At 39.5% G+C, this 15,000-nt stretch overlaps 2 protein-coding genes across 2 annotated transcripts in view; one reads left to right on the top strand and one right to left on the bottom strand.

Moving 5' to 3' along the window:
- The window catches only part of LOC143032821 (juvenile hormone esterase-like), a 55,670-nt gene that overhangs the window by 11,940 nt on the left and 28,730 nt on the right, over window positions 1–15,000 (bottom strand). The window contains exons 9-11 of the mRNA XM_076197902.1: window positions 8,335–8,527; window positions 6,131–6,223; window positions 4,546–4,649 (exon numbers count right to left, since the gene is read on the bottom strand). Coding sequence (XP_076054017.1) covers window positions 4,546–4,649; window positions 6,131–6,223; window positions 8,335–8,527 — 390 coding nt within the window. The remainder of the gene's footprint in view (window positions 1–4,545; window positions 4,650–6,130; window positions 6,224–8,334; window positions 8,528–15,000) is intronic.
- Window positions 1–15,000, top strand: part of Tbc1d15-17 (TBC1 domain family member 15/17) — an 82,398-nt gene that overhangs the window by 65,405 nt on the left and 1,993 nt on the right. The gene's annotated exons all lie outside the window — the stretch shown is intronic.

The raw sequence follows: 15,000 nt of genomic DNA, 5'->3' as shown, positions 1-15,000 counted from the left end.
CGGCAGAGATTGAAGTCCTGAAGAAAAAGTGAAATTCTCGTGGATCTCAACGCAAAGGAAGTACCTATTGTATTTATAGGGGGGGGATTGCTCATGGTGTAGTGGGAAAGTGAGGAAAAAGGAGAAGGGGAGGAATAACTGAAGGAAATGGAAGGAAATGAGAAGGAGAGGACTTGGTCCAGGCAGGCAGACGCCATGTAAACAAAAGAGGGCCGGACCAATTTAACGACGACGAAATGTCTAACAAAAATGTAAAGATTAGAAACATAGATATGAGTAGCACAATAGAAGGTGAGGATAATAATTTCCATGGATTTAATGAGGCGGGGCGGTGGATACCAACCTCCCCCGACTGGCAAGACTCGAAGAAAAACTTGAACAAATGACTGAACATTGGGAGAGTAGGTTTGGTAGAATGTCAAAAATGGCAGAAAAGATTGAAAGATTGGAAGCATTAGAGAAGGCAAACAAAAACTTAACTAAGGAAATAGAAGAACTAAAAAGACAGTTAAAAGAAGTAAAAGAGGAGAATGAAGAATTAAAAAAGAACAATAAAGACAATAAAGAAACAATAGCAAAAGAGGCACAGGGGTGGAGAAAGATACAGGAAAATAGTAAAGTTGCATTTACTGATATAATTAAACAGCAAATGAAAGAACAAACTGAAGACTCAGTTATCAAAGTGATGAAACAGAAGGAGAATATTGTAGGAGACCTAGCAGACAAAAAGAAATGTATAATTATATTAGGAATGGAAGAGAAACATAACCCAGATAGAACCTCAAGAATCAAAGAGAAAAATGAGAAAGTAAGCAGTCTACTACAATTAGTTCAGGAAGATGAACCAGAAATTATGAAACAAATTGAAGAGAAAATCAGGCTCGGAAAGTATAATACAGATAAGACCAGACCAATTAAGATTAAATTCAGGTCACAAACGACGGCAGAGAATATCTTATCCAAAACAGGGAAACTAGCAACAAGTGAACAATATAAAAAGGTATAGATAAAAAGGGAAATGAATAAAGAGGAAAGAGAGGAGGAAAAAAAGAAGAGACTTGAAGCTAAGGAAAAAAACAAGACCAGAACAGAGTCAGAAAAAGATTCTATTGGAGAGTAGTAAATATGAAACTAAGGAAATTCGACATACAAGAGAAAAACAAAAGGGAAACAGAGAACAAAATGGAAGTGGCAGAAAACTAAGAGTGTCTTACACAAATATAGATGGATTAATAACAGGATTGAATGAGCTGAATGATTATTTGAAGGAAAAAGAACCGGACATAATGGGAATTGTAGAAACAAAATTAAAAGGTCCACTACCACCCAACAGTGTAGGACATGATGCATATAACTATTGGATTAGAAACAGAGAGACAAAGCAAGGGGGTGGTGTTATGTTCCTGACTAAGAAGGATATAAATGTGAGGTGTGTCACATATGGAAAGAATACAGTAGAGATGATTATGATCGAAGTGGAAGACAGAGATAAGAAGAACAGAAAGTTTGTGATAAATTATGTGCCTCCGAAAACAGCCTCATGGGAAGAGAGTGAACATAAAAGTATGTTAGAGGACACAAAGATAACATTAAATAAGATAATGGAAGATGGAGGAAGAATAGTTATGATGGGCGACTTTAATTGCAAAGAAATCTGCTGGGAAGAGATGACAGTAAAGGGTGGAGACGGCTCATGGGGAAACGCTCTACTTGAGATGATTACTGACCATACAATGACACAGTGGATACAGGAGAACACTAGGTATAGAAATGAGGAAGAACCATCGAGACTAGACCTAATAATTACATCTGAACCTAGAATAGTGGAAAAGATTGAATATAAAACACCAATAAGTAAAAGTGACCACATATTGATTGAACTGGAACTAAATGAAGAAAAATACATGAAAAGAAATGAACAATATAGAAAAGGAAGAATGATGTATGAAAAAACAAACTTTGATAAAATAGGAGAATTCTTTCAAAAAGAAAACTGGGAAGAAATATACAAAGAAGAAACAACAGTGGAAGAGAAATGGAATATTTTGGCAAAAATTTACAAAAAAGGAGTGGAAAAGTATGTCCCAAGACAATAACAAGAAAAAGAATATGTAAAATGCTGGTACAATAAAAGTTGTAAGGAGTTAAAAGACAAAAGAGACAAAGCTTGGACCAGATGGAAAAAAGACAGAAGGCCTGAAAAATGGAAAATATATACTTGTTATAGAAATGAATATGTACAAACGTGCAGAGAGGAAAAAAGAAAATATGAAAAAGATGTCATAGAAAAGTGTAAAGATCAACCAAAACTATTTTACAGATTTGTAAACAGCAAATTGAAAAACAAACAAGACTTGGAGAAATTAAGACAAGGAGGAGTTGCATACACAGAGGAAATTGAAATGGCGGAAATTATGAACAAACATTTTAAATCAGTGTTTACAAGGGAGAACATACAACCTGAAGAGATCGAATGGAAAGAGAAAGTCCCTCCCATGAAAGAAATAGAAGTAACAAAGAACGAAATATTGAAACACTTGAATAATCTTGATGTCAGAAAATCGCATGGACCAGATGAAATAGCAAACTGGATTTTGAAAGAATGCAGGAATGAACTGGCAGACAAAATACATAGCATAATAAACAGTTCCTTGAAAGAAGGAAAAGTTCCAGAAGATTGGAAAAAAGCAAATATAGTACCTATATATAAAGGAGGAAATAAAGAAGACCCTACCAACTATAGACCAGTCTCTCTAACAAGTACAGTAGAATTTTTTTTTGAAAGAATTGTCAAAAGTAGATGGGTAAAATATTTAGAAAAAAACAATGTGTTAAATCCAAGGCAATTTGGATTCAGACAAGGACGATCATGCGTCACCAATTTAATATGTTTCTATTCGAGACTAATAGATATAATACAAGAAAGAGATGGATGGGCTGATTGTGCATTTCTAGACCTAAAAAAAGCTTTTGACAAAGTACCACATAAGAAGTTGCTTAAGAAATTAGAAACTGAAGGAGGAATACAGGGCAAACTACTAAATTGGATGGAAGACTTTTTGCAAGAAAGGAAAATGAGAGTAGTGATAAGAGACAAACACTCAAAATGGGATGAAGTAAAAAGCGGTGTTCCGCAAGGAACAGTTCTGGCCCCAATAATGTTTGATTTATATATTAATGATATGGATGAAGGAATTGAAAGCTATATGAGCTTCTTTGCAGATGATGCAAAACTACTGAAAAGAGTGAACATGGAAGAAGATTGTGAATCACTACAGAGTGATCTAAATAAAGTACAGGAATGGAGTAGGAAGTGGGAGATGGAGTTCAATACAAAAAAGTGTAGTATAATGGAATTTGGAAAAAGCAAAAAGAGAATAACAGGATCATATAAATTGGGAGAAGAAGGAATAAAAAAAAGTAGAAAATGAGAAGGACCTGGGAGTTATTGTTATGAATAATATGTCACCTGAGAAACATATAAATAAGATTTTTGGAGAAACTTATAATTTAATAAGAACAATCAAAGTGGCATTTACATACCTGGATGAAGAAATGGTGAAGAAAATTCTAATCACCCTGATAAGACCAAGATTGGAATATGCAGCAACGATATGGTCACCAAGTACAAAAAAATGTATAAAAAAATTTTGAAAGAATACAAAGAGCAATTTACAAAATTGGCACCAACACTCTCAAAACTATCATATGAAGAGAGACTAGCAAAACTTGAACTACTGACACTAGAGCAAAGAAGAGAGAGAGGAGATTTGATAGCTATCTACAGAATCATGAAAGGCATAGAAATTACTGATAGAGAGAATTTGATAAAATGGGATGATAGAAATACAAGAGGACACGGAAAGAAAAAAAACAGCTATAGAAGAGATCTGAAAAAGTACAGCTTTCCTCACAGAGTAATAGACAGTTGGAACAAGTTAGATGAGAAAGTGGTGTGTGCAAAAACAATACATGAATTTAAAAATAGTTTAGATAAAATGAGAAATGAAGACGGGACACCACGAGCATAGCTCCCCTTCCCGTAAAATACGACTAGGTAAATACACATACACACACACACACACACACACATATATATATATGTATATATATATATATATATATTTATATATATATATACATATAAACAAACACATACACATACCAAAAAGCTTTTCCCCTTTATAAAGAGGGTGGCCAAATAAAATCAAGGAACCACCCTACATCCATCCTACACCCATATCGTGAATGGGCCATCACTGTTCCCGCCACATCCCTAGGGGTCAAAGGCAATGTAGCGAGACACATTTGGAATGTTGAAATGTACTTCAGTTAAACACTAGATAATAGGTTAACTTTCAAATTCTCCTTTTGAGTATTTGTACGTTTATTACCTGACACCGCGCGATTTCATTCAGCCGTGGAGGTTCACACTAAGTATCTTCGACGTACTACAAAGGACATTTGGAACTGGCCCGACACTTATCACACCTAAACAAACATATTTTGTTTTTGCATCATTTTCAAATCTGACCTACTACTTACATCTACCATACCAGGAGCCACCTCCTCGAAGTCACTCAGGTCGCCCTCGGGAATGAAGAATCGATGGAGAGCGTTGGCTACACCATGGGTCTGGTCCTTGACGCCTGCGGATGATTGTAGGACTCTTGTTGTAATATCCTGATTCGTCTATCAACTACCAGAATACTGGTTATAGTAGGATGATTGTTGTAATGTCCAGAAACTTCAAGTGCACAACCAGCATGCATGCACTGCATGGCTGTGTGCGGGTGGGTGTGAGTGTGTGTGAGTTTGTGTGCATGTGTGCGTGATTGTGCGCTTGTGCGTGAGTGTGCGTGTGTGCGCATGTGTGCACGTGTGTGAGTGTGAGTGTGCGTGTGTCTGAGTGCCTCTACCCCATCTACGCCTCTATTCATCTATGCATCTATATCTTTATGCATCTATGGATTTATTTATTAATAGATTTATTTGTTTAATCATTCATTAATCTATCTATATATTTATTCGTTTATTTAATCATGCTCCCATCTTTTGAATAATTTCTTAAACCATAATTTCGATGGCTTATCTATCTATAGAAGTGTTTATTTATTCAATTATTTATTAATTCATTTATTCATTTGCCTGTCTTTCTATTCACCTATTTTTCACTTGTCTATTCATTTATTTACTGATACTACCTTACATCTGGTAAACAATTTCTTAAGCTACGATTTTATATCTTATTTATCTACTTATGTATTTATCTACAATTCTACTTAATTATCTATTTATTCAACTATTTATTTAACAATTTATCGATCAATTTCGTCCTTATCTATCTAGCTGTATATCTATGTCCCCTTATATCTGTTAAACTAGTCTGTTGTGATTCACTCCTATTCAATCTTGGCACATATTTTCCCATCCCCGAGATGAAGAATTCCAGAAATATTTCCAAAATCTTTTCCGTTTCACTTGGCTCTGTGAACCCTTTCCAACTCGTAAAGTCTCGTAAAATTCTATTTTGTGAAGAAGTGTTTATTTGATGTATACAACAATTATCATGATTCTACATTTCTTATTTCCTAAATACTTATCAGGTAATATACAATTTTCCTACTGTTACCATTGCCAGAGATGTGGCAGAGGGTAAGATCAAATATATATTGGTACTCATTGGATCCTACTGAGCTGCAGATTATACCGGTGTGTCAAGTTCTTTATGACCGATCATAGAATTTGTGATTGCAACATTAGGCTACGCTTCAAGTCGAGGAGAGTCTTGAGTTGCAATCCAGTAGGATTTAATCTGGAGAACCCCAGAAATAATATGCATGTTCAGAAGTACGCGGGAGCAGTCTCCGGTCGATTTGAAGTTTTTGGAACCCCTAAAGACCCCAAAAATCTATGGGATACTTTTAAACATGAAACTCTGAAAGCTCTCAAGAAGTGCAGCGGAGTGTTCAGTCGAGGAGTGATGTGGTGCCGCGTGAAACGTATGGGTTGGTTCAGACACTGAGCACCAGCCAACAGGGGTTCATCTCTAAAGTACTGAAGTAGGGTTTCGATAAAGTAGAAGCCCTGTATCCGGGAATCGGGAGAACGGAGTAATTATTGGACTTACCGAAGGCGTTGAGGAATTTGGTGAGCATCTCATCTTTCATGAAGGTCTCGTTGTGGAGAAGTCCGTTGGCTTCAAGGTAGGACTGATACATAACTGCAGGAGAGGGGGAGAATGTGCCGAGGTTATAAAGTAGCAGGCAGTAAAGAACGTGTAGTTTTGCTCTAATGATAAGGTAAATGGTAATTTACGTAAGGGTTGATATTGTATATTGATTCACATTACCGATTTTCCCCTCGTATGGGGTATTAACTGCAGAATTTCTATGCAACTAATACTTCAAGGACTTAAGCTACATCAATCTCCACTCAAGAATGCTAATCCTTTTCAACTTATACAATCCCTCCTTCCTACTACCCTTTTTCAATATCTCCTTCACCATCTTTGTGATACCTCTTCGGCACGATATTTTCCCCCTAGGATAGAAGCGCTGGTATTGGTAGTGCAGTGCAGTCACAGTTTTTCTCCCGGATCTGGTGACAAGTCAACTTCATCTGACGTTCGTTGGCCATCAAGAAGATGAACAGTGAGCGTTGTCATTGGCCGACTCATGGCTACTTGTGCGGTTACTTATCGCATTCAGAATATTGTTTAGAAAACATGTATCATCTCTTTGTTTTAACGTTAGAAATTTAACCCTTGCACCACAATGACGTGTTAGAGATTTTAAACAGTTTAACGCTGACTTCATTCAGGTTGAAAAACGTTACCATAGTAGAGTAAAAGGGGTTTAATTTTTTAGAACCAGATCAGTAGTAAATCCATACCAATGCTAGTGATAAATATCTGAACACAGCGGCGGCGCCAGGAATTTTTAATTGAGGAGGCTAAGGGGGGCTGAGCAAATGTTTGGGGGGGCTAATAGTAATATGATAATACACATATATTATCCTCATTTCAGAAGGGGAGGGGGTTAATGGTAGGGCTAGCACTGATGACTGACAAATCTTTAGCCCTGGGAATTAAAAATTCCACTTAATAAAATTATTTCAATGACTGTTTTAAATTTTCAATTTGCTCATTTCAGTTGGGGGGGCTAATGGGGGGCTGGACACTTTTTTTGGGGGGCTAAAAACCCCCAAGCCCCCCCCTGGCGCCGCCACTGTCTGAACAGTAGGCCAATTGACACCGCCTGTCCCCCCCCCCCCTTTTGACAATGTCAAGTCCCTCTCATGATGATATGGTTTAACGTTACAAATAACCCCCCCCCCCCATCGGAAGGCTAGGACGGTGCCCCTTACAGAGGACTTTGGTACGTGGAATTTAATGAACAATGCTATTGGTTCAACTTCGCCGGTGGCAGGGTTCGAATCGTCATCTCCTCGACCATCGCCGCAAGTAATGATGTCTTAACCCGCCCGACCAGCGAGTTTCCAAATATCACATACTGCTAGACAGCCCAATCTACACAACAATAACCCCCTTCTATCAACAATGACCCTACACCAAATCCAGGGGGATAAGACACCAGTACCTCTATCATCACAACTTCCTATAAAAAACTGAACTATAAATACCTTTCACTAACTAAACGAACATACGCAATACAAGATAACGTACGGCAGGCAGGAAGCGCTGGTAAACTACATAACATAGAAATATACTAAGTCCTCTGTCTTATTGTCATGATCTTGCCTTGAGGTGTTGCATATTACATGAATTTGGTTCCGGTAAATTCGAGACTATTCTATCCTTTCAGAGTTTTACAGGCTTGGCCGAAATATTACAATAAGTAATAAAATAAGTAAAAATAAACAAATAAATAGATAAATAAATAAATAAATTAGTAAATAAATAAATAAAACAAAATAAAATAGTGGTAGTGGAAGCCCGACGGTTTTATTCACTATTGAAGTGGTCACCAGAAACTAAAAAAAAAACAAATATTCATTAGCATTGGATCTAAATGGTATAAAACATATGAAACTCCTGAGACCAAATTCAAGCAGGGAGGGGGGGGGGCTTAAATCAAGCTGCATATTGCAGCAGACATATCTTTCCAGATACCGGTACAACTTACAACCCAGGATTGACACCATGAGAGTGCTGTTAGCCACGCTGACTTCATTGGTGTAACTTACAACCCTGGGTCTGAGAGACCACTAACTATAGGTTGGATCTTTATCGTGCAGTATTGCAAGTTATGTCACCTACTCCCTGGATCTAGCCCCTGGCCACACAGAGACGAAAAGAGATTGATCACGTACTGGCCAGGACATAAGATCCCTCGTGTTTGTTGGCTCCGTACATGACAGGGACGTCTGCAATTTCGCCGTCACGAATGTAGTGCTCAGGGAATTTGGTGACAAGAATGTCCTCGGGGTTGCTGATGGTGGTGTTGTCCTGGACGACCGGAGCAGCACCCATGAAGCCCATCCCGCCATTCTTCCTATCAGCACCCTGGAACGCTGATTACATTAGTAGCTAAAACGCAAAGTGCAGATTTTTGGGACAGGATGTAGACTATTGAAATTTGTTACTTTGACTTTAACATAATCATTGAAATTGTAAATGAGAGGTAGTTCTAAAACAAGGTCATATGGGAGTCTTTTGTCTGAGTCAAAGTGGACAAAATGAGGTGATTCCGATATTGACCTGTTTATGGCACTGTTGATTAATGCAATCTTGAATCATGGGGACATGTTAATCTCAAGAAGGGTAAGGATCAGAAACAAGATGTCGAAGAACATTGACAATCTTTCGGTTCTGGCGTTCAATTAAGCCATTTGAACAAGGGTGGTAAGCAGTAGCATGACATTTTGTGATTCTAAAGTATTTACAAATATTTGAATCTCATCGTTGAGCTCCGTCCCGTTGTCAGAAATCTGAGTTTTTGGTGTAGTGAAGGGGTATATGAGTTTGTCCATAAGGGTCTTTGCCACGTGTTGTTCCGTCTTGTCTGGTAGGGGAAAGAATACAGAATGGAAAAAAATGGTCGACACAAAGAGGTATTGGTTTCCACTGGATGTAAATGGCAATTTAGGGAAGTCAATAGCTACTGTATCGAATGAATTGCAATGGGGGGGGGGTAAGTTAAGATGGGAACATGATCGCTGATATGACCTTTGTGTGACGCGCAAGAATGACAAGCATCAATATGGGAGTATATATGCTTCCTTATGGTTAACCAGTAGTGCAATCTGGGTTGTGTAGCGCATTTCTCCTTGCCAGGGTGTGCGGCAATGGGGGAATATGTAGGAGTTTCAGAACTTCAGGAATGAGGTCCGTCAGAACTATGAACTGAAACACTGACCAGTTGGGTTCACGTATGTTCGTGTTGTTTTGTGATAGATTATGTCATCAACATGTAATTGTTGAGATTGTGAGGGAAATTATCCGTATCAGTTGTGTCTGTAGATTCGAGGAAGTATATAACCCGTTTCCATAGAGGATCTGATCTTTGCGCTGCAGTGATGCGCGCTTGTGTAAGATGGTCGCGATATGGCGACTGAGAGCGTCTGCTAGTATATTCACTTTGCCCTGAGCATAATGAAAAGTGCGCATGAACTCCTGTATTATGAGGAGCCAGCGAGCAATTTTTTCTGATAGATTCTTTCATTTGAAGAGGTGAAAGGATTGATGGTCCGTGTCGTAACCAAGGATGGTATTTTTTATGTTTCTGAAGGCGTATATTGCAACTAATGCTTCTATGTCTGTGACTGAGTAATTTTGTTTGTATTTGTTGAATGTGTGGCTAGCATAGGTAACTGGCCTGAGTTTTGTGCCGTGCTGTTACATGAGAGCTGCGCCAAGTCAGATGTAGGACGCATCAGTGCATATTGTGAAAGGAAGCGTGTGGTTTGGAAAAGCAAGGACAGGTACCGTGTCAAGGCTCTCTAAGTCATTAAAAGTTTTCTCTTGGTCAGATGTCCAAGTGAAGAGGGTATCCTACTTAAGTTGCGAAGGTAATGGTGCTGTTATTTTAGCGTAACCTTAAATGTATCGCCTTTAAAAACCTGATAAACCAAGGAATGAACGTGTGTGGTCAACAGAAATAGGACGTGGAAAATCAATGACTGCCTTGACCTTGTCCTGCTAGATTAAGATTCCTTGTGAGTTGAGGATATGACATAAGAAGCGTGTTTCTTTCTAAAGGAAGGAGCACTTCTTCAGTTTCAAATTGAGACCTGCTTTTCCTAGTCGTGAGAGGACAGTATTAAGAGTGTGCAATTGTTCGTTAACCGATTTCGAAGCAATGATCACATTATTGAGGTACATAAACACAGAATACCCTATGAGACCTTTAAGGTCTGTGTGCATAAATCGTGTGAACACTGAAGGAACTGAAACGAGACCCATGGCGAGTAGTTTGAAGTGATAGTGTTCTGTGGGAGTACTAAAGACTGTCAGGTGTCTAGACTCTGGAGCAAGGGGAATCTGGAAATATCCTGACATAAGGTCCAAGGTCGTGAACACTAAGTTGTTTTCACCGACGGAGTGTAAAAGGTCTTGTAATACAGGCAAGGGTGTCTACCTGGTAAAGTGAGCTTATTTAATCCCCCGAAGTCTACTACTGGGTGGAAAGAAGCAATTGCTATTAGGGACAACAGAGGGAAATTCCATTCACTGATTGGTGATTCAACGATGTCCTAAGCAATCATGTCTTGGATAAGGTTATTTACAACCATGCGTTTACTGTATGGAATTCTGTATGTGGGAATGTAACGTGGTTTCGTGTTCTCATGAAAGGGTATGTGATGCTGAATGAGATTTGTAACTCAGAGGGGTTCATCTGGCATGGCAATAGTTTGTCTGAACTTGTTGCAAAGTGCAATCAAGTCTACGTGTGCATCAGGGAAGTCTATGGGGTTGAAATGTGATACATCAATGGAATCCTGTGCCATGGGCACGTCGTAAGTTATGGTACAAACTTGAGAAGTAGGGAAATGGTCATCCATGACTTTGAATATACTTCAAAACCGCAAATGTTTGTACCAACTGCGAGATGGAGGGGTGCGTTAGTGTCAATGACAATCAAAATGCAAGTGTGACCTTTGGTGTTGAGCTGGTGGCTGAAAGGAGGGAGATACCACTGGCACAGCAAGTTTCTGGCATACAGAGTACATCGGTATCTGAGGCTTGAAAAACTCGTGGGTGTATCTTTGTGTACTCACGAGGGAACAGTGTCTTTGGGCTGATGAGCACTGCGTAACTGTGTTTGGATGTAAATAACACTTCTGATACTGGGGTAGATGTGATGTTGAATTCCTCAATGAGGGGCAAGAAATCTTCTTCAGTCGATGAAATACCAACGGTATTTAATGGGCGTTTAGTCCCGAGTTTAGCTGATTTGGACATGCAGGAGGATTTGTACGGCTGTTACGTTTGGAATACATGTCCACGGCTGTCAGTAAAGTGGAAGAGGTAGAATCCTGGGGAGGGCTTGAAAAGGTTGAGCAATAGGAACTCTGTTGTGTGAAAATGGTGGAATAATTTGTACTAGCAGCTAGTGCATCTTCGTGTGATGAAGCGGAGTGAATTTGAAGGTAGTACAAGCAACTGACGAGGATTCATGGTCTGTCTGTGCCTGCTCGGCCACGTGAATGTGATTTACGTTTTGAGAAGTTGCTGATGGCAATGCAGGGAGGAAATGGTTTGCATAAATTATACCATTTTGAGCAGGTTAAATGAATATGTTATGTTGCTTCATCAGTTTTAAACCTATGAGAATATCTGCAGGAAAATTAACATCAGCTACGTAGGCGCCAACTGGAATCGATGGGCTCTCATCTTTGAAGCTAATGTCTAGGGAAAATCTAGCGACGATCGGGAATTGTACACCATCTACACTGCAAAGGTTGACATCTGGGGCTTTCGGATTAATGACATGTTTTCTTGCAGTACGTAATTTATGGAAACTCCGAATTGACATTATGTTGACTGGGGAACCCGTGTCGAGAAAGATTGTCACTTTGGTGTTACTAGAAGTTGCACTGAATGCTAAGGAATGGGAAGACATATCTGGGACATCCAGGTTAGGTACAGGTAGAGTTAATGAGGGAACTTCCAGGTATGGAGCGATTGGCCTTGATGTGCTCTGAATCTTGGTGTTCGTTAGTTATGAATATGTGTTACGTGAATGTCTTGCGGTAGTGTGATCTAGGAAATTTGGACTGTGTTGCCTCCGCGCTAACAGCACACGGCAACAATCATTCGTGTGGAAACATGTTCCGTCATAATTGCAGTGGCGGTTTGGTTGTGAAGGGTGTCTGTGGTAACATATGTTTACAAGGTATCCAAGATTGCGACAGTAAATACAAAACAGTTGTGTTCTTGATGGAGAGCGTTGGCGTGAGCGATGTCGAATACGAGATGTATGTTTTGACCTCGTGTTATGTGGTGTAGACCGCGTGATTTGGGATACTGTGTGGGTGAGTGCAATGGGTACTGACTGGCTCTGGATCTGGGTTGCCTTATCAATATCAGAGAATTTCCTGGAGAATTCGCCTAGTGTGATACCTGGTGTAAATGGGATAGTACCAGCCTTCTGGAGTGTATCTGGGTGTAATTGGGATAGTAGTAAAAAATACGCTATGGGTGAGGCTGCTTGCTCTAATGAAACTTTGTCGTCTGAAACCCTGAGTTTTTAGGTTCTCTTCCAGTTCACTTTCAAAGGTTGAAGCGATTTTTACAGCTTTCTCTTTGGCGTCGTGTGGACCATGATTGTCATAGCCAATGAGTATAGGGGAAAAGTGATTCAAGTGGCTCACATGATGCAATGGAGTTCTTAAAGTGCTCTACGAAATCATAAGATTGTTTCCTCAAGAAGATCAGACTGAGTGACATCACCAGTTAATGTGTTGTATTTATCTATTCTGGATGTTAGAATAGATATTTTACTTTTGTCGTCTGTGATGTTTCTACATGTTATTTCTGATTTATCCTCGGAGAGGAACTTGTGCACAGGAATATTCTTCCCGTTAAATCTAGGTAATGTGGCTTCATCTTTGACGACGGTGAAGATCCTGTATTGTCATGTTGTTTTGTGTGGTAGGTTATTCGAAGAGCTGTTAGCAGAAGGGGGGGGGTCATGTCTGGTGTGTTTGCCATCCTGAGCAGAGCGGCTGCATGTACAAGGTCCGTATGTCGAGTCAGAAGGTTTGGACAACTTCATAAAAGAAAAAAACAAGAAAAAAAAACACAGAGTAATTGCATCCTGGGTGATATTTAGAACGGAAATAGTATCTACTTACAAGGGATGTTGTAAAATTTGGCTCTTGGGAGAATCTTTGAATAGTTAACCCAAATGTTGGAGTTGGTGTTAAGAATCAATGCGGTAAAATAAATATATGAATATACAATATTATATGGCTAGAGCTGGCGAGAGATAGAATTATAGGACACTGTTTAAAAGAAAAGGAGAAAAGGCATGCATATTGTATGGAACCACTTATGAGTAAAATCTTAAATAACTAAGTCGAAATGGCTTTATTGGCGGAAGTATACTTTCTTTGATGTTCCGCGAGTCTTCCTGTTTTCATGAATGCGGACGAGACTTTGTAGACTCGTACGTTGGTTGCTGCTGGCGAGGTTTGAGTCTCGTAGGCTCTTGCCGCGTAGGTACGATGCTCGAAGATGCACAGCGTAGAATTAGGATGTGAACCCGTGTAGAATGAGGAAATTATTAGAAGTGATATGTGCTATGTGTACTTCTGTGGATGCTTTTTTGGTGAAGTCTCACTCTCGTGGGAGCAATACAGCGAGGATGGATTTCCTCGTAGTGAGATACTGGACGATGTAGCGAAGAGGGGTTGTCTCGTAGTAGCATGGTGGAGATGCAGCAAAGAGGGATTGGCTCGTAGTAGGATGAAAAACGAATTGCCTCGTAGTAGGCTGCTGTATGATGAAGCTCAGCGTAGAATTAGGAAGTGGCAAGTTCGACCAGAGTGTAGATCTCTGGTGTATCGTCTCAGCACGTGGAATCTTACCGCTGCCACCAGAATGTAGACCTATGTTGTTCTACATTGGTTGGATAGTTGAGATAAACTATTTGTGGCCTCTGGTCTTTGTTGTGTCGCTGTCGTGACTGGTTATTTTCATAAACGGAGGTGACGAAGAAAATGGTGGCAATTGCCAACAATATATTCACTTAGATTTCAAATAGTGGTGGTTGCCATCAATATAGTTTACACTTATTTTTTTTAACATCTATCTATTTACATTTATATACATTATGGAACTGAGTATGGACACTCAGTATTTACTTTAATTCTATATAGATTTATATATATATATATATATATATATATATATATATATATATTATATATATATATATATATATATGTGTGTGTGTGTGTGTGTGTGTGTGTGTGTGTGTGTGTGTGTGTGTGTGTGTGTGTGTGTGTGTGTGTGAAGTGATGAATTTATGCTAGCGGCGATCGTATGGTAACGTTGTATGGCCGATTTCCGGCCGGGATGCAGGTATATCAGACAATATGTGGTTCGTAGCTACTCCCAGGAACTGATCGAGTAACTAATGCATGCGCGTATGCACACTGGCACAGAATGAATCAGTGAATTACGTACGATTATGAATTGCTATTTAGCCTTTGCCGGGGCCTGGACACTTGATCCTTCGTAGATCTTGATTTTCCTCATTGTTTTGGTGAAGACAATGGTAGTCGCAATGTTAGGGCAATGAATCTATTCCCATCCCATTTTCGTTTACCCTTCCCCATCCAATATTCTCCCATTTGCCATGAATACCACACACACGCACGCGCGCACACACACGCACTCACACACGCACACACATATGCACGCACACACATACGCACGCACGCACACACACGCACGCACACACACACACACACGCACGCACGCACACACACACACGCACACACACACACACACATATATATATATATATA

The sequence above is a fragment of the Oratosquilla oratoria genome, chromosome 14 (assembly GCF_046742065.1).
Source record: "Oratosquilla oratoria isolate Oo_2021 chromosome 14, ASM4674206v1, whole genome shotgun sequence".
Taxonomy (NCBI): Eukaryota; Metazoa; Arthropoda; class Malacostraca; order Stomatopoda; family Squillidae; genus Oratosquilla; species Oratosquilla oratoria.
Note: the sequence above shows the minus strand (reverse complement) of the source record. Positions and strands in the feature narration are given on the sequence as shown.